General features: G+C 36.5%; 1 protein-coding gene across 1 annotated transcript in view; it reads left to right on the top strand.

The window, feature by feature from the left end:
* insra (insulin receptor a) overlaps positions 1-18,863 on the top strand; it is a 65,093-nt gene that overhangs the window by 32,813 nt on the left and 13,417 nt on the right. The window contains exons 3-8 of the mRNA XM_051126286.1: positions 10,610-10,931; positions 15,812-15,951; positions 17,139-17,283; positions 17,387-17,601; positions 17,689-17,815; positions 18,167-18,417. Coding sequence (XP_050982243.1) covers positions 10,610-10,931; positions 15,812-15,951; positions 17,139-17,283; positions 17,387-17,601; positions 17,689-17,815; positions 18,167-18,417 — 1,200 coding nt within the window. The remainder of the gene's footprint in view (positions 1-10,609; positions 10,932-15,811; positions 15,952-17,138; positions 17,284-17,386; positions 17,602-17,688; positions 17,816-18,166; positions 18,418-18,863) is intronic.

Raw genomic sequence — 18,863 nt, 5'->3', positions numbered from 1 at the left:
AATAAGCTAGTCTGTTTACAGAAAAGGAAAACCAGTCTACTCTTGGTTTATATCGAAATTGTGTTTTGTATCTCTCTCTCCTCTGTGCTTCCATGTTCATCATCACATTCGCCTACATCATCCACTGGAACGCCACTCTCTCGTGAACGCACGTACAACAGTAGGTGTAGGGCCCTATGAAATCCGTTTTATTTTTTCCCAAATTCCATTTTATTTTTTTCCATATTTTTCTGGACTCCTTTTAAATGGTCAAATTAAATTTTATAAATCAAAAAGCATGGCTAATTAATTAAAATCATGAACCTTATACAATTTAACATCAATTTACTAAAAGTTTAACAAAAATTACATGTTTACTGGCCTATGAATTTTTTATTTTTTGTTTTATTGTTTTAGCATGTCTAATTATTTGAATGAATAAAAACAACTTTTATTTACTCTTACAATATCCCTATGAAATATTTTTCCCCCTCAGATATGTTGTGTATTTACATTTTTCTGGTTATCAGATGAAAACATGAAACATTGATTTAATTTATCTTTTAATTAATGAAAATTAAACACATTTTATTTTGGGGCAAATAGGGGATTTACTAATAAAAATAAAACATTGAAGAAATATTGTGTGATCATTTCTTTAAAAATATAGTTTAATATTTTTGTTATTTATAATTTTTTTTCTTTAAGTTAAACCAAACTTTTATTTTGACAGTTAGCCACAAATTCCTTTACATTTCTGTGTCTATGCTGTATGATATGAGGCTAGTTTTACTCAAATCAAACAGTAAAATGCTAATGAAGTAACACTCAGAGCAGTTCTGGAGATGTTGTTCATGTATTTGTGTCCTTATGTAATGAGACGACAGACGCTGAAATCACTGTGCGCTTTATTATGTTTAGTAAACGAAACCGCGCGTTCTGTGCCGTTCATTCATTCATTCATTCATTCATTCATTCAGATCAGTAGACACACAGAACATGCAGGATTTATATTTAAATAGTCTTTTTGTGGCCTAATATTTACAGATACTAGTCTATATTGCGATTTGATTTAAGTGTAATGACCTACTTTTGAATAATTCATCCAAACTTTGATAAATTCCATGATGTTCCACGTTAAACTGTAAATTCCATTTTTATGACTGGTTTCCGTGATTCCATCTGCGTTTTCCGCATTACGGAAATCACAGGGCCCCATAAGTGAAAGCTGGAGAGTACGATTTATAAAATTTTAAATAAGGATATTTTTCTTACACAAACACATTGATTTGGTTCAGAAGGCCTTTTTTAATCCTCTGGAGATGTGTGGAGTACTTTTTATGATGGATGGATGCACTTTCTTGGACTTCAAAATCTCAACACCCATTCACCTCCATTATAAAACTTGGAAGAGCCACAAGATTTTTAAATATAACTCTGTTTGTATTCGTCTGAAAGAAGAAAGTCATATACACCTAGGATGGCTTGAGGGTGAATAAATCATGGGGTAATTTTCACTATCTCTTTAATTTGAACTATCTCTTTAAGTGAGCACATTTAAAGTTGTTTGTATTGTTGCTTGTTGTAAGAATCGAGTTTGAGCACGCTTCCCACATATGAAAGATATCTGCACACATGATAGGCAGCAAAAGCATAATAAAAGCTAGATGTTCTTTTGTTACTGTATGTGCGTGTGATGTAAAATCAACTATAAATTAATTTATAAATTAGTATGAACTATAAATTAAAAGGCTAGTATTTTAAGCATTGGCTAGTAACAGCAGTATCATTTCGAGTAGTCTTGCACATCCCTATTCCAAACCAGTATGACTTTGAATACAAAAGAAAGATATTTCAGTAGGATTTTCACTTTTTTTGCATATTTTGCACAGGCAAGCTCAACTTATGTTTATTCTTTGTACTGTCAAAGGCATCCAGATCAGTATGCCAGGATATTGCCGTTGGAGCTACCCTGCTTTCCCCAGAGATCTCTACTCTTTCCAAGAAATCCTTTCACCCATCTGTTGAATTAAAAGGGGCCCCTTACTGTAGTGAAGTCCTCAAGATATGAACCTTGAAAATCGTTTGACAAGTGCACAAAGCCGTGTTTAATTTCCTAAACAGTGCTTTCTGCATTATGTGCATGATTTTAACAAGAAAAGACGTGCCACTGAATACACATGAAGGTCTGATTGTTTTGGTCTCGGTGCTGAATATTTCAGCTTCTCTGATGAGATTCTGTATCTCGTGGCCTTTGACCCAGTTTAAAGACAAATACTTTCGAGAGATAGCTTGTTTGTTTTTCCTCTTGCAGTTGTTAAGGTGTCTGTTTGTCTTGCTTTAATCTTTTAGTGGATGTTTATATTCATGGCTTGTGTAGGACAATTTGAGTCATGGTTAGACTACATTTCCTAACCCAATCTGTTGTTTCTGCGTAAAAGGCATAAAACCGTTTTTTATGCAAGGCAAACGTCTCGGGTGCTAATTACATACTATAATGTGTCTTAGTGTGAATTACTGTGTATTTGCGGCGACAAAGAGCAGATTGTGAGAGTGTTTGTCACTTGCCGACGTGTCAGATGTCGGCTGTCATAAAAACAATAGCTGAACTCTCTAGTGCTGCCTTTCCTTCCTGCGGTACAGTTGCGTGTTTATAGTCTGAGCTGCATGTGATCTATGTCCAGCGAGGACGTTTCTTTTGCTAGGGTCTTGGCGCCAAAGGTGAATACTCGCTTCCTTTCACACACCACGTCTCTTTAACGCTCTTCCAGTTCTCGGTCTCGTTCTCACACATGCATGCACTGCATATCCTTCACAGAAGCTGATCTTCCCATCTCAGGTGTTTGCACACAGGTGTAGATGGCATTTCTGCTCCTGCTGAGCTGAATTGCATTGCCGCTAAGCGTACGAACACAGCTTCCGTTACTTACATGTGGCCACCCACCCTGATGTTGAAATGTGACCCAGATCCAGCAGATAGACACCCAAAACATGAATGAATGAAAGCTAAAGAACAATGAATGACTCTCTGTCTGTGATCTGCACATGGAGAGAAGGAACATTAAATAAATTACATTTGTATATTGCTTGGCAGGGCTTTATTTATTTATTTATTTATTTTTTTTCCATATTTTTAAGCTTTTCAGTAATATACAATATTATATATCTCTATTTATGTATTCGCTCTAAAAATTGTGTCGGTGTTATGCTTAAAATTGTGAGGAACCATCATTTTGAACAAACAGCCAATTATTATTAGCGGTCTAATAAAGGCATTTTGTTTATATGCAGCACTACAACAGTACATTAATAAGCAGTATTATTTACATAAAAATGTTAACTAAAACATGGAAAAAATGTGTTGTATGTAATGCTTTCAATTAATTTGCAAAAGCTGAATTTTCAGCATCATTACTCCAGTTTTCAGAGTCACATGATCCTTCAGAAATCATTCTAATATGCTGATTTATTATCAATGTTGGAAACAGTTGTGCTGCTTAATATTCTTTTGGAACCTGTGATACTTTTTTCAGGATTCTTTGATTAATAAAAAGTTATTCAAAATAGAATATTTTTACTAATGTTTATTATCACTTTTTATTAATTTAACACATTCTTGCTGAATCAAAGTATTAATTTCTTTTAAAAAAAGAAAGAAAAAAAAACTACTCACTCCAAACTTTAAACAGTAATGTATATTGTTACAAAAGATTTCTACTTTAAATAAATGCTGTTCTTTTTAACATTTTATTCATCAACGAATCCTGAAAAATCTCAGGTTCCAGAAAAAATATTCAGCAGCACAATCATAAATCAGTATATTAGAATGATTTCTGAAGGATCATGTGACACTGAAGACTGGAGTAATGATGCTGAAAATTCAGCTTTGCATCACAGGAATAAATCTGATTTTAAAGTATAATAAAGTAGAAAACCACAAAAAAACCACAAAAAATGATTTATATATATATATAAATCATGTTTTTTGTTTATAGCTGTATTTTATTTTATTTAAAATAGCTCAAGCGCAGTTTGATTGAGATATGATTGTTTTTGCAAATAAACTCTTCATATATACATTTATGTGTATGTATGTATGTATGTGTATATGTATATGTATATGTATATGTGTGTGTGTATATATATATATATATATATATATAGATGTATATGTATGTGTGTGTATATATATATATATATGTATATGTATATGTGTGTGTGTATATATATATATATATGTGTGTGTGTGTATATGTATATATATATATATATATATATATATATATATATATATATATATATATATATATATATAATTAAGCTGCAATTTATTTGATCAAAGCTGAATTTTTAGCAGCCATTACTCCAGTTTTAACTGTCACATGACAAGAAACTTTTCTCATTATTAGTTTTTTTTTTTTTCTCATTATAACACTGTTGAATATATTTGTAGAAACTGTGATGCATTTTTTTTCAGGATTCTTTGATGAATAGAAAGTTCAAAAGAACTGCATTTATTTAAAATGGAAATCATTCGTAATATTAGAACTGTCTTTACTGTCACTTCTGATCAATTTAATGCATCCTTGTTGAATAAAAGAATTTATTTCTAAATTCTAAAACACTATAAATATTAGTATATTATATAAAGTGACTTAGAGTACTTTGTGCTCATATATAAAACTCTGCCACAATGCTAGGCTATTCTTGTTGTATTGTAAGTCAGATGACTTGGCAAAGTAACAGCACGCTTCTCCTCAATAAGCCGCACTATTTAAGGTATCAAACATGTACCACTTAGCAAGCACAACTTATCAACGACAGCGCTTTGGACTGCAGGACTTCCCAGCATGCTCCGGCTCTGTAGGTGGAATGCAGAGAGGCGCTGACATCTTTCCAGAGCAGAGGAACAAGTTTTTCTAACTCTTGTAGCGGTGTTTTCCCCTCCCCTTGTCTTTCTGCTCAAGGTTGCAGACACGTGAGCAATAACGGGTTAATACACGGTGGCTCTGCCTCATAGACAGTGCAGGCTATTGAATGGCTACCTTCTACAGCCAGCGAACGCATTGGTTAAGGTTGAGGGTGGGTCTGCGGTTGGGGATGTTAAATGGAACGGACTCTCCGGATCAGGAGTCGCCGTGCACACCATGTGTCTATTTGCTCATAACGACGTTCAGCGGGAGAGCGAGGGAAAGGAGGGAGGGAGAGAAAATAAGGGCAGAGGCGGTAGAGTTTTTCAAAGAATAGATGATAATGAATTTTCACGGAAAGTCGTTCAAGTCAACAAGGTTGTTTTTGTACAGAATTCTTCTTAATTTAATGTGCTTTCAATTGACACAATCTTTGTGGCTTGCCTGTTTTTCCAACTTAGCGCCTCCATTGTTGCGCGTGCACACACACTACACACAAACACACACACGCTTCCCCTCCTTTTCGCGGCAGGCAGTGAGGTGGCCCTCCCTGGATTGTCGTGTATAAGGGACAGAGGGTAATGTTGTTTTGCTCTTAAGTTGGCTGACCTGGTGTCACCTGACATTGAAGTGAACAACAACACTCGGCGGAGTCGTACTATACCTTAACGTGTAATAAAAACGTATGTGTGAATAGCACCTCTGTTTTACACCTTTTCAATGTTTCGAAATGCGTATTGAGGAGCTCTGTGGAAAAACTGAGAATTGTTTTGAACTTGCATATGAATCCATTTTAGCTGCTCGGATTACTGCCAGCGTTCTCACTTTTCATGACAACTTTTCCTCTGTTTTCGTTCTTTTTGTTCCCCTTGTATTTTCAGCACGCTCTATTTCCCCAAAGCACTACATAAATTCACTTTCTTTTTTTTTTACCAAGCATTTCATGATCCCTGCGTTTGTCAGAGCTTGTCAGGAGCGTTTGGAAATTTAAGAGAAGCCTCCAAGCTTTTCTGAAAGCTTAGTTTTGTTTGCCTAAATCACCGAACACTTGTCAGAGGTTTTAACATGGTGTAAAAGTCAGTTGAATGCTTATTATTATGCACAAGGCAGGTCTGGAGATTTCCAATCCTTTTTCTGGCCTTGTCTTATGGACTAAACCAACTCCAGGATTGTGTTTGACTGAGTTGTGGTGTTAACATCGCAGACGAGAGCCAATATTCCATTAAGGGACTCACACACACACATACATAGACATTTCTTCTGTGGCTTGTTCTTAGTCCTCTGGGTGTTTTAATGCGATTCATTATTATGTCCTTTCCTTGTGCACAGCTCTAATGGTGTGTCTATGTGTGTACATTAGGGTTGTGCTGAGACAATCAGTGACGTAATGCTAATTGTTTAGTTATATTTGTTCAAAAAACTTTAGAATTGGGGGTTTATGAGGCTGCATATATTTGATCAAAAATACAGTAAAACAGTAATAATGTGAATTATTATGTGAACTGTTTTCTGTTTTAACAGTTAAAAATGTAGTTTTTAATTGTAAATTATAAAGACATTTTAAAAACATTAATAAAACTGTATTTTTTTTTTAGGGTTGTCACGATTCCTCGATTTAATTTGAGTACTCGATTTAAATTTTAAAAAAAATAAAATAAAATCCTTGACTTGAATTTGCTTGTTGAGTAACCAGCAAAATACAGATTCCATGGACAAGAATCCATTAAATACATTATTAGACCATTTTCTAAGGCTGCATGAAATATTAAAACCATTTAAAAATCATAATAAAGCATAGTGCTGTCATAAAAAAAAGCCACGAAGGCTGTGATTTAGTTAAATAAATTAAAGTAAATGCTGCTCCACACAAACAGTTTTATGATAACATTCATCTGGGAATGCAACGTTTGCAATTTTATCACATTTGTGAGGTAAATCATTTATAAAACTATGCTAACACAGGAGAATACATCAGTATTTGTCTAAATGTGCTGACTGTTCATCGCAATTTCAAAATAAAAGCTCAAACCCTCACTCTGAGTACACATTTTGTTGTCCACATATTCAATTACAGTGGCTGTAGCTTTTCTAGAAATAGCCAAATATATTAAAGATTAAATTGTTATTTTAATAAAATTTAGTTCAGTCAACACTAAAAACGGATTAGATTGCGCTGTAAAGTGTAAAAACAATCGTCAGGCCGTTAGCCATTCATTCATTTGATATGATGTGTAATGTTCTTTGTGTTCTATTGTTTATAATAGAATTATAATACATTGTATTTTCATAGTTTTGTTCAATAAAACCCTGATTATTTGCTTTCGATACTTTATTTGAACTTACAATTATTATTACCTCATTGCCAGTGTTAATTTTGTAGACAAATAATTTTCATCAACATTTTTTTACTGACAATAATGAAACAAAAACTATGAAAAAATATATTGACATTCCGTCAACGAATAATAAACGAAAATGTTAGGGAGGGATGATTTGGGAAGAGATTTAGAACAAATCTGCTGTGTGGTTAGGAGGTTAGATCAAACTGTATCATATCCTTTTGATCTATCTGGTGGGACATAAACTAGCATACATTTGCTGCACATCTAATAAAACGTTCAAAAATGTCAATATCTGGGAGTAAGAAAAAAGCAGACATAAATTTGGCAACGCAAAAAAGAAAACTTACTTCGGTCCGCTTTTCTTAGCGTAGACACTGTGCAGACACCATTTACATAGAGCATGTGTACTCTTTCGCATCACAAAATGATGTTGAATTGTCTGTTTTGACGAGTATTCACATAAACGTACTCGGTTGCATCTTAGGTGAACATAAACAGTTGGGAGAATATCAGACGTGTAGCAGTACATTGCAGCCATGCATTCGGTTTTAAAGGGACAGCAGCTTAATTTAGTAGCTATTGTCTGTGGCATTGATGTTAATAAAACAACAAAAGAAAAACAGAAAATCACTCACTGTTCTTGACTGAATCACTTTAGTATCCCTAATACAGATTAATCTAAATTAATTTTTGCATGTTACAGCAGTTAAATCTATGTCTATCATGATAAAACCTTAATATCAAACCTATGCGAGTTTGGTAATTTTAGAGAAATGCGTAATAAATGCATTCCACTGTAACTACTCATAAGAGTTTAGTCAACTAAATCTACATTAGACTAAAACTAAAACAATTCAGATGACTAAAATATGACTAAAACTAAATGGCATTTTAGCCAAAAGACTATGACTAAGACTAAATCAAAATTTGCTGTCAAAAGTAATACTGCTCATTGTTATTATATGTGTATTTTAAGTAATTTGAAAGACCATTGTTTGCTTGAGTCTATTTTTATTCCCTAAAAAAATTATAGTTATCCGATTACTCGATTAATCAGAATAATTTGTTGGTTACATTATTTTTATTTATAGGCGTTAAGTTTTATTAAAATGTTTAATTAAAACTTTCTAATTCATGAAAGTTTTTTTAAAACTCTTTAAAACCACCATTTCTAGGAACTAATTTCTAGTGACTCTTATGTAAGAGTCTTACAGCCAACTCTGCTCACTTAGCGACTACTAATCTGTTTGTGTTTGTGAGAGGAAGGTTGCGTGTGCGTGTTCAAACACACGCACACGCGCGTTCATACGTATGTTTGAGGGCAGCGGCGCATGCTCCAGCTGGCCATGCGTGGTTTATTTTTAACAGGCTGTCTCAGAGACAAGCTTGCAGGTCACGTTGTTAGAAAGAGGCCAGTAAAGTCACACAGAGTGATTCCAGAGGAATCTGTAGGTTCTCTTCCATCCACTGTGTAAGGACCTCTATGACCGCCGAGATTTATCTTTAGGGTTTTTCCTATCGTTCCTTCGGCTATGCCACACGTGGCCTCTTTCACCTCTGTCATTTTGGTGGGGGGTGAAGAAATATGTAAACACTGACTTCAGTGGAAGAGAAGGACTTACAGCAAGACTCTTGTCAAACAACTGGCAGCAGTGTGCTGCTCTGTGTAGTGTGTGTTTATAGGGTTTGTGTGCTTGTGTGTATGGCAGAAAGAAAGAGCACATAAAAGGCAGAGGAATGCGGTTACACCATTTTAGAAGCTGCTTATCAGAGTAGGCCATTTTGTCATTTGTTTAATATTTAGAATTATAACCTGGTGTTGCAGCAAGCTATGACATGACTTTAGAGTAACTGAGAAAACACTTAAAAGTATATTATAAGTGAAGTATTGACAGCATCTGTCAATTTCTGCAGAAAATGAGTTAAACTGAAGGAAAAAAAAGTTTCAGCAACACTCTAAAAACCACCTCCAAAGTATACACTTATTCCAGCTAACATGTATGACAGTTTTTGTTTACTTTTCTAACAGCTAGGGTTGGGTATCGTTAGAATATTATCAATTCTTGTCCAATTCTTGTCCTGAGATCTTTGTCCTGTGGTTTGACGCAGGCGTCACACTGGTGGACATTTTCTGTCAAACCAAAGGACGTTTCAGCTTTTTGTGTCAATTATATGTCTTATCCATAGTCACATATGTCACTATGGATAAGAAGCAACTCTTCTTTCCTAAAAAATAATTTCCTTAAATATAACGGTCACACTGGTGGACATTTCCTGTCAAACCAAAGGACGTTTCAGCTTTTTGTGTCAATTAATAACCTTGCTGTTCTGAGCTAACCTGTCTTTAGCAGTTGGCAAGACACAATTGCATAATTTTCCATGATTATGTAGTTTAACATACAGTTTTTTAAATAAAAAATATAATTTACAGGTGTCGCACCAAAGGACAACAAAACGTAACACTTTTGTAGTGGTTCCAAAAAAACAGCTTTTCTTTTTAATTAATAAAAGTTGTAATGTATTTGAACCATTCTTGAGACAGTCACACCATATGACAATTTTGAGATTTGGATCAAAAATGTAAAAAAATGGAATAAGACTGCAGCTTTTGTAAAAACAGGTCCGTGTAGGACAGAAAAAGTTTAACGATTTACTGCATTTTAAATAACGACAATATTAATTATATTCTTTTTTATCTTGTGGGACAGTGAAAATGCCATGTCACGTCAACAACCCGTATATGTTACTATGGATAAGAAGCATCTCTTCTTTCCTAAAAAAATATTTTCCTTAAATATAACGTCACACTGGTGGACATTTTCTGTCAAACCAAAGGACGTTTCAGCTTTTGTGTCAATTAATGACCTTGCTATTCTGAGTCTTTAGCAGTTAGCAAGACACATTTGCGCAATATTCCATGATTATGTAGTTTACCATACAGTTTTAAAATAAAAAATATAATTTACGGGTGTCGCACCAAAGGACAACAAAACGTCCTTCAGCTAATTTAAAGTTTTCTCTGGAATTGGCCAATTTAAAACCAGGATATGGTGTTACACCAGAGGACATGGTTTTCAGAGACAAAATGTATGCTTAAAACCATGCTTGAGAGAGTCACACCATAGGACAATTTTCACCAATAGACGAATATCACTGCAGCTTTTGTAACAACAGATCTATGTAGGACAAAAAAAAATTTAATGATTTACTGCATTTTAAATAATGACAGTATTATTTATATTCATTTTTATCTTGTGGGACAGTGAAAATGCCGTGTCACTTCAACAACCCATATGTCACTATGGATAAGAAGCATCTGTTCTTTCCCAAAAAATAATTTCTTTAAATATAATCTCTCTCTCTCTCTTTTACCCACAGTGTGCCCATCCTCATGCAAGCACCGTGCCTGCACTAAGGACAACCAGTGCTGCCACGAACAGTGTCTGGGGGGCTGCTTGGAGCCCAACTCATCGAGCAAATGTGTGGCCTGCCGCAACTACATGCACAATAACGTCTGCGTTGACAAGTGCCCACCTGGTTTCTACACCTTTAAGGGCTGGCGTTGCGTCAGCTTCAGCTTTTGCCAGGAGCTCCACAACAAGTGTAAGCAGAGCAAAGGTGACTGCCACGAATACGTCATCCACGACGGCGCCTGCATCCCAGAGTGCCCTTCTGGGTACACCACTGTTAACTCCACTACGTAAGTAACCCGCTACTTGTGCGCTCTCCACTCAGTGAACGTGCACAAATGCCAGCACACACGTCCCCAAGTGTTTTAAAGGGCACTTCACATGCTACACATGTGCGTCAGGAGCCATAAAAGTTAAATCTTTTGCGTATGAAGTGTGACCTGTTAAGAGAGAGGGTGTCTGGATCACTGGACCACTTTATGCCTCATTTGTGACCCTGGACCACAAAACCAGTCTTAAGTAGCACGGGTATATTTGTAGCAATAGCTAAAAATATGTTGTATTGGTCAAAATTATTGATTTTTCCTTTATGCCAAAAATCATCGGATATGAAGTAAAGACCAAATTTCATTAAGATTTTTTGTAAATTTTCTACCATAAATATATCAAATATAATATGCATTGCTAAGAATTTCTGTTGGACAACTTTAAAGGCGATTTTCTCAATATTTTGATTTTTTTTTTTTTTTATAGTTGTATCTCTGCCAAATATTGTCCTATTCTAACATACATCAATGGAAATCTTATTTATTCAGCTTTCAGATGATGTATAAATCTCAGTTTTAAAAAAAATTGACCCTTATGACTAGTTTTGTGGTCCAGTGTCACATTTAAACTCCTTTTGTATTTACATGACAAACATGATTTCATGATTTATATATGCTCGAAAAAACTGGATTGGTGGTATATCTGATTTAAACTGGTCTAGCTGGTCTCCCTGTCTGAAAAATGTTCAAAATCTTTCTAAAACCAGCAAGACAGACAAGTCTGACTAGGCTAATAGACCGACTGAGACGATCAAAACCGCTTAGGCCAGTTTAAGTTATTTTTTTTCAGCAGGGATTGCATGCATCCTTCCTGTTTGTCTCATTTGTGGAACAGGAACAAGAAATGAAGAAAAGGACTGAACTGCAAAGATGGCTTAGAGTGATCAGGGCTGTACTGACCTCAATCGACTGTCTGACTGAGAGCACAAAGGATCATTTGGGACAGGGAGAGTGTGTCAGAAAGGGAACGTTGTATGTTAATGAGAGGAAGCATGTGAGTTTTAAAGCAGCGCTGACCTAGTGTGAGGCTTGGCAGTGCTGACGTGCCCATTTAAAGAAGGTCTGGGCAGGAATAGGACGACTAGAACAGACCGCTAACCTCTGTTTTACAGAGCCTTTCAGAACATAGTTTTGTATTGTTTGTTTGTTTGTGGTGAAAATATAGAATAACCAATGTCTCATGGCTTCATTCCCTTCCGCTATTTCTATATACACATGCGTTTCTGTATGCAGAAGGATGGACGAATGTCGCATAAAAGTTGTTTTTGTCATATTCTCAAGATGTGGTCAGACACCAGCAAAAGCCCTCAATGAAAACAGCAGAGCATACAATCAAGATGAGATATTTCGATACAAGATTCAATATAGCACAATGATACCCTTGTTTAAATGGGAAAGGTGTTATAGCAACTATCCAGTTGTGATACTTTTTTCTTAAAGGTAATGTGTTTGTACCTTTGAGATATTTTGTTTTCTTGCCCAGAAAATTTGATCACTTTTTACTCACTTTCAGGTCAGTCCAAACCCATCTGATAGTGTATTCTACTATCTCAAAACTCAAAAATGTGTAAAGTCCGAGCTATTTTTGTCTATACTGCAACAACACAAAATGGTGAGTCATACTGTCAATATGCAGAAAGCATATGCACCATAAATTTTTCACTATATTCCAAGTCTTATGAAGCAATACTATAGCTTTTTTTGATTAACAGACTATATTGTGTGTAATGAGTTTTTCAGATGTAACTATTTCATGGCTTCAAATGATTGAACCTTTTTTATTGTACTTTTTATCATTTTTGGAGCTTGACAGTCTGAATCACCATCCTGTTTTGTTGTATCTAAAAAGCAGACCTAAAATTTACTTTTGTGTTCATTGGAATAAAAAAAAAAAAATCATGTGGTTGAAGAAAAATCAAAGAAAAATCAAAACCCTCACAATCATTCCAAACCTGTTAGACCATTGTGTTCATCTTCAGAACACAAATTAAGATATTTTTGATGAAATCGAAAAGCTTTCTGACCCTGCATTGACAGCAATGCAACTGACACTTTCAAGGTCCAGAAAGGTAGTCAGGACATTGTTAAAATAGTCCATGTGACATCAGTGGTTCAACCGTAATTTTATGAAGCAGGGTTGGTAGAAGGTGCTTAAAGTGCTTGAAGTACTTGAGTTTTTGAAATTTAAGGACTGGAAAACTCTTTTGAAAATGGCTATATTCCTGAAGAGGTACCTGAAAAGTGTTTGAATTATTGAAAGACAATGTATCTGTTAAATGTTAATTAAGTGTTTACATTTTTTGATAAACACATATCTTTTTAAGCATTAAAAAAAAAATCATACTTTTTTTTTTTTTTTGCGTATTTCAGTTAATATCATAAACCTGTGAAGATAAACCAGTAGTAGTACTAAAAGTGTCATGTAAACATGGCTAAAGACCCAAAAAGAGGAAAAGATGAACCCAATCAGTTGAGTGAGTCATTTAAGCTGGAACCACTCTGATTCACTAGCCAAAACCAGATCAAATTAGAAGAGCCATTCATTTTTGAATTTTAAAAACCATTTAAAAAGCATTGCATCACAACATGATTCACTGTTTCAAATCAGTCCAATCGGATCGTGAATCATTTGATTCACACTGGGCCTTCAGATTGCTTGATTTAAATCATTTGATTTAGATCATGACTTCGGAGCAGGTTTGTGAATCATTTGATTTAGATCGGAACTTTGCATATTGCGAGTTAATTGATTTAGATCGGAACCTCAAGTGGCATATCGCGAATCATTTAAATTAGATTGCATCTTCGCATATCGCAAATCGTTTGATTCAGATCGGGACTTCAGAGCAGGTTCATGAATCATATGATTTAGATCGAAACTTTGCTTATTGCGAATGAGTTGATTTAGATCGGAACCTCGAGTTGCATATCGTAAATCATTTGATGCAGATCGGGACTTCGGAGCGGGTTCGCGAATCAATTGATTTAGATAAGAACCTCAAGTCGCATATTGTGAATCACTTGAATTAGACTGGAACATCGCGTATTGTGACTCATTTGACTCAGATTGGGACTTCGGAGCGGGTTTTTGAATCATTCCACGAATTAAATGTTTCCCAACCTGCGCTCCGAGTCCTGATCTGAAACGATGATTTGTGAACCGTTATTCAGATCAGGACTTCAGAGCATGGATCGCAAATCATTTGATTTAGATCATAACTTTGGATCGAGTTTGTGAATCTTTTGCTTTAGGAGCGTGGTTTGTGAATCATTTGATTCAGATTGGAACTTTGGAGCAGTTTCGCGCATGTTTTTTCTTAAACAGTAGAAAACATCAAACCATAAGTGAGATCTCTGATTGAAGTCCTTGAAAATCAAAAAAGTACTGCTTGAAAAGTCCTTGAAAGTCCTGGAATTTTATTTTGCAGTATCTGTATGAACCCTGATGAAGCTACGAGAATACTTTTTGTGCACAAAGGAAAAAAATGACTTTATTCAATGATTTTTCTTCAATGCGTGTTCACAAGAGTACCACAATGCCTGCCTTGAACTTGTCAGTTGCATTGCTGTCTAAGCAGGGTCAAAAAGCTCTCCCATTTCATCAAAAATATCTTAATTTGTGTTCTGAAAATGAATGAAGGTCTTACAGGTTTATAACGACATGACGGTGAGTTATTAATGACAGAATTTTCATTTTTGCATGAACTATCTTTTTAAGGTGAGTAAATAATCACAGAACTGACCCTACAATGCATGTTCTGCCAGATAGGACACTCTGCTTTTCTCGTTCTCTTTCCCTCTTTCTCATGATACTCTCGCTTCCCCCGTGCCAGTATGACCCCTGGGCTGGGCAGTGTGGGTGCACTGTGGGAATTCAGACAGTAGACACACAAATCAAAGAGGCTGGACAGACAGCGCAGTGGTCAGGCCTCTCGGCCCTTGGTTACAGTCTCAGAACGCTAGCCGGCCTCCAATGAGATATCAAGAGTTTCGACACCCTTGTCTCATCAGCTTGTTTCTCTGTGTTTGTCAGCTGCATAGACAGGGAGCGCCGTCTGGCCACTGACAGATAAACGACTCTGAGTTGCATCCCTGCCGCGGGGAGACACGGCATACTGGACTCTGATATGTCTGCAATACGGATTTCACCCACACACTAGCTTCCCTTCAGATTAGCTGGATAAAGCGCAGCACATTCCGTCCTTTTTGGCAGGTAGCACAAAAGAGTAACAAGGCGCAAAACAGCGACGACCCATTCATGGAAATTATTTGCGCTTTACTCAATAGGTGGTTTGTGCACGTTCTTAGCACGGCTTCACATCTGGTATCATGTTGTGACGCTGATATAATTAAGACTTTAGGTTTGAAAACCACTCTTCCACATCCTTTGTTTTGCTTGTGGATTCACACTTTAAAACAGTTGTTGTACAAAGATGCGTAGCGCAGTTTAAAAGGAAACAGTGGAATGGAAAGCATCCTGCTCAGAAGACAAACAGTTCCTCAGTCAAGCCTGACGTATCTACAAAACAATCAGTGATTAAGTTGTGTCTCTGGCACGTCTGAGAGAACGTCTCATTCATCCTTGATTGCACCCTCGGCCTGCCCCGCAAGGTCACTCGCGCCCCCGCTCCCAGCGCTGACACTTTGCGCAACAGGATCCACATCCTTGACACAAACAATCCGTTATTGTGTTAATACCACAAATTTGCTTCAATGTCAACGAGAATAGAAACACTCCATCATATCTGCGTTTCTTTGTTTCCGTGTTCTTTTCATAGCACGTGAATGACTTTTTCTTTCTTGTGTGGCTTTGTGTACATGTGACTCTGTGTTCTGTTCCGCAGGTTGAACTGCACACCATGCGCTGGCCTCTGTCCCAAAGTGTGCATGGGGCTGAAGACAGTGGACTCAGTCACTGCGGCTCAGGCTCTGAGAGGATGCACTGTGATCAACGGCAGTTTGGTCATCAACATCCGTGGAGGGAGTAAGAACAAACAAACTCTTTAATACAATTTCTTCTGTTTGTGCAAGCGTAAAAGGAAGCCTTTATTACACAGCTCTCTGGAATTCATGGTTCTGATTAGTTAATCAGCATTCTGCAAATGTTTTTGAATAATGATGACTAAACTATGTAATTGGCTTTTGCCTGTGGCAACCATTCTCCTTCACATATATATATGGGGCAGGGGTACCGGTACCCAGCGGTACTTTTTTGGTACTTTACTCTCTGTATAATAACAAAGACATTTATTTCAGTGAAAAAAAAAAAAAAAAGTCCAAAACTCTCACTTGCAACATTTTAAACAATAGGGCCCTACAATCTTTTCTTTTCATTTTTTTTTTTTATTTTTTTTTTTAATTTTAGTTTTAATTTTTCTGATAATCAAATGAAGGCGTTAAACATTTATTTATTTTTTTAATCAAATGAAAATTAAACCCTTTTGTTTTTTGGCAAAAAAAACAGAGGTTTACGGTTAAAATTAATACATGGAAGAAAATTTGTGTGAATATTCTGTTAAAAAAAGTTTTACAAATAATTGTAAAATTTTATTCTACAATTAAGTGGTTAATCTGGTTGTAATATTTATTTTTTATCATTTAATTGTTTTATTTAAATTAGCCAGAAATAGAGAGACATAAAGACATACATTATACTGTACAAAAGTAATACATAAGTAATATATTTCTGTTACACGTTAAACTGTACTTTTATTTTGACAGGTTGCTATGAAGTTTCTGTGTGTATACAGTATGCATGGTATGATGCTAGTTTTTTCAAATGAAACGGTAAAATTCACATGAAGTGACTCTCACAGCAGCTCTGGAGAAGTTAATGTGTTCACGTCATCGTATAGTGGGACGCAGAGGCCAAAAAAAACCCTGCAAGCCTCATGTATGCTTTAGTATTTGTGTAGTAAACAAACTGTGTTTCCGCCATTAATACATACAGAGCCAAGAGGAACTTGCAGGATTCATATCTAAACCGTTTTTTTGCGTTTTAATATTCACAGACATTAGTTCATATCGCTATTCAAATTAAGTGACAGACCTAATTTTGGCGAGTTATTGCTTATGTAATCAATCACACTAACACATATGTACATTCAACAGAGTGTGGGTTTTTAAAAATACAAATTTTAAACTTCCCAACTTTCCATTTCTCCCTGTTAGATAACATAGCCGCAGAGCTGGAAGCTAACTTGGGACAGCTGGAGGAGATCACCGGCTACCTGACAGTACGACACTCATACGCCCTAGTCTCTCTGTCCTTCCTTCGCAAGCTCCGAATCATCCATGGAGAGACACAGGAAGTCGGGTACGAGTCTTGTCATAGGATTTTAAAAAATCTAATGATCCCATCTCATATATTCTCTCCTCTTCCCTTGTCCTCACTCATGTGCTGTGTTCTTTCCCATCAGGAATTATTCCTTCTACGCCCTCGATAACCAGAACCTGCGTCAGCTGTGGGACTGGTCCAAACACAACCTGACCATCAAGCAGGGTCGCATGTTTTTCCATCATAATTCGAAACTCTGCATGTCAGAAATCCGGAAGATGGAGGAGGTGACGGGCACTAAGAACCGGCAAACAAAGAATGACATTGTCTCAAAGACCAATGGAGATCAGGCTTCATGTGAGGAGGACGTGGCCTTGCATTTCATGTATGCTCGTATGCGCTTTCTCAATGAATCTGAATGCATATTTGTTGTTGTTTCACTAGGTGAAAGCCAAGTTTTGAAGTTCACACAGATTCGGACGCTTTCTGACAAGATCATCATTAAATGGGAACCTTTCTGGCCACCAGATTTTCGAGACCTCCTGGGATTCATGGTTTTGTACAAAGAGGCGTAAGTGACTTGACTTTTTATATGGAGCTTAATCAACATAGACAGTTTGTTTACTGAGTTTTGAAGGATAGAGGCAGTGAAGGATAGAAGTACTGTCCAAAATCCAGAGCATTTTACCCACTGGAAATTTTTAAGTGAAGTCTGTGTTTTGTGTTTTGCCAACTTAATGGTCCATACCAAGTTAAACAGACTGTGCTTCCTGTACTTCCGCCTTGTTTTCATTTTCACCGCATTCAAAACGTCACCTAACTCTAAGGTCCATTTTATAGCTGTTCTTAGTTTGTAGATTAAGTTCATTGCACTGAAGTGATGATTTCTAAGAATTGTTGACATTTCTCTCTGCTCTTCTAGGCCATACAAGAACGTGACTGAGTTTGACGGTCAGGACGCATGTGGCTCTAACAGCTGGGTTATAGCAGATGTAGACCCTCCGCCTCGTGCCACAGATGGAAAGGAACAGCAGGAGCCCGGGTACCTCATCCTCCCTCTGAAGCCATGGACGCAGTATGCCATCATGGTCAAAACCCAGCTCTCTGCTTCTGATGAACACCAAGTCCACGGAGCAAAGAGCGAAATCATCTATGTCCGCACCAATGCTACCAGTAAGAGCTTCAGAAGCAGATTATAGTTTTTTGTGACTTCCTATACCGATAAATACGATTCTCTTTCCAAAAGTGGGGAGAACAGGCCTAGAAATTTTGAAAGTTTGTACTCCCTTGGCTCGAAACAACCATTTAGTCTCTTACAGCTTTGAATTTTAAGCATTTGTTTGTGTGATTTCTTTGCCAAACCTGCTTAAAGCTGAATTTAGTCATTTCTGAAGTTGTCTTCGGATTCCAGTAGCAGTGTTTATCATGTAGGCTTGGCACGGGAGAGCAATAAAAGAGGTCAAAGGCTGGTAAAATAGGTCGCTGATGACTTTGAGCAGTGTGAAATTGCTCAGCAGTTTGCAGCATGACAGGCCGTGATTTAGGAGAAAAAACTAACGTGGTTTGCTTTCAGTGCTGCCAGGTGTCTGTCTGGCTTCCTTTTGAGCTTGTTTTGTCTT

This window comes from Labeo rohita, chromosome 2 (genome assembly GCF_022985175.1).
Source record: "Labeo rohita strain BAU-BD-2019 chromosome 2, IGBB_LRoh.1.0, whole genome shotgun sequence".
In the NCBI taxonomy this organism is placed as follows: Eukaryota; Metazoa; Chordata; class Actinopteri; order Cypriniformes; family Cyprinidae; genus Labeo; species Labeo rohita.
The sequence above is the reverse complement of the archived record's forward strand: the minus strand, read 5'-3'. Positions and strand labels throughout refer to the sequence as shown.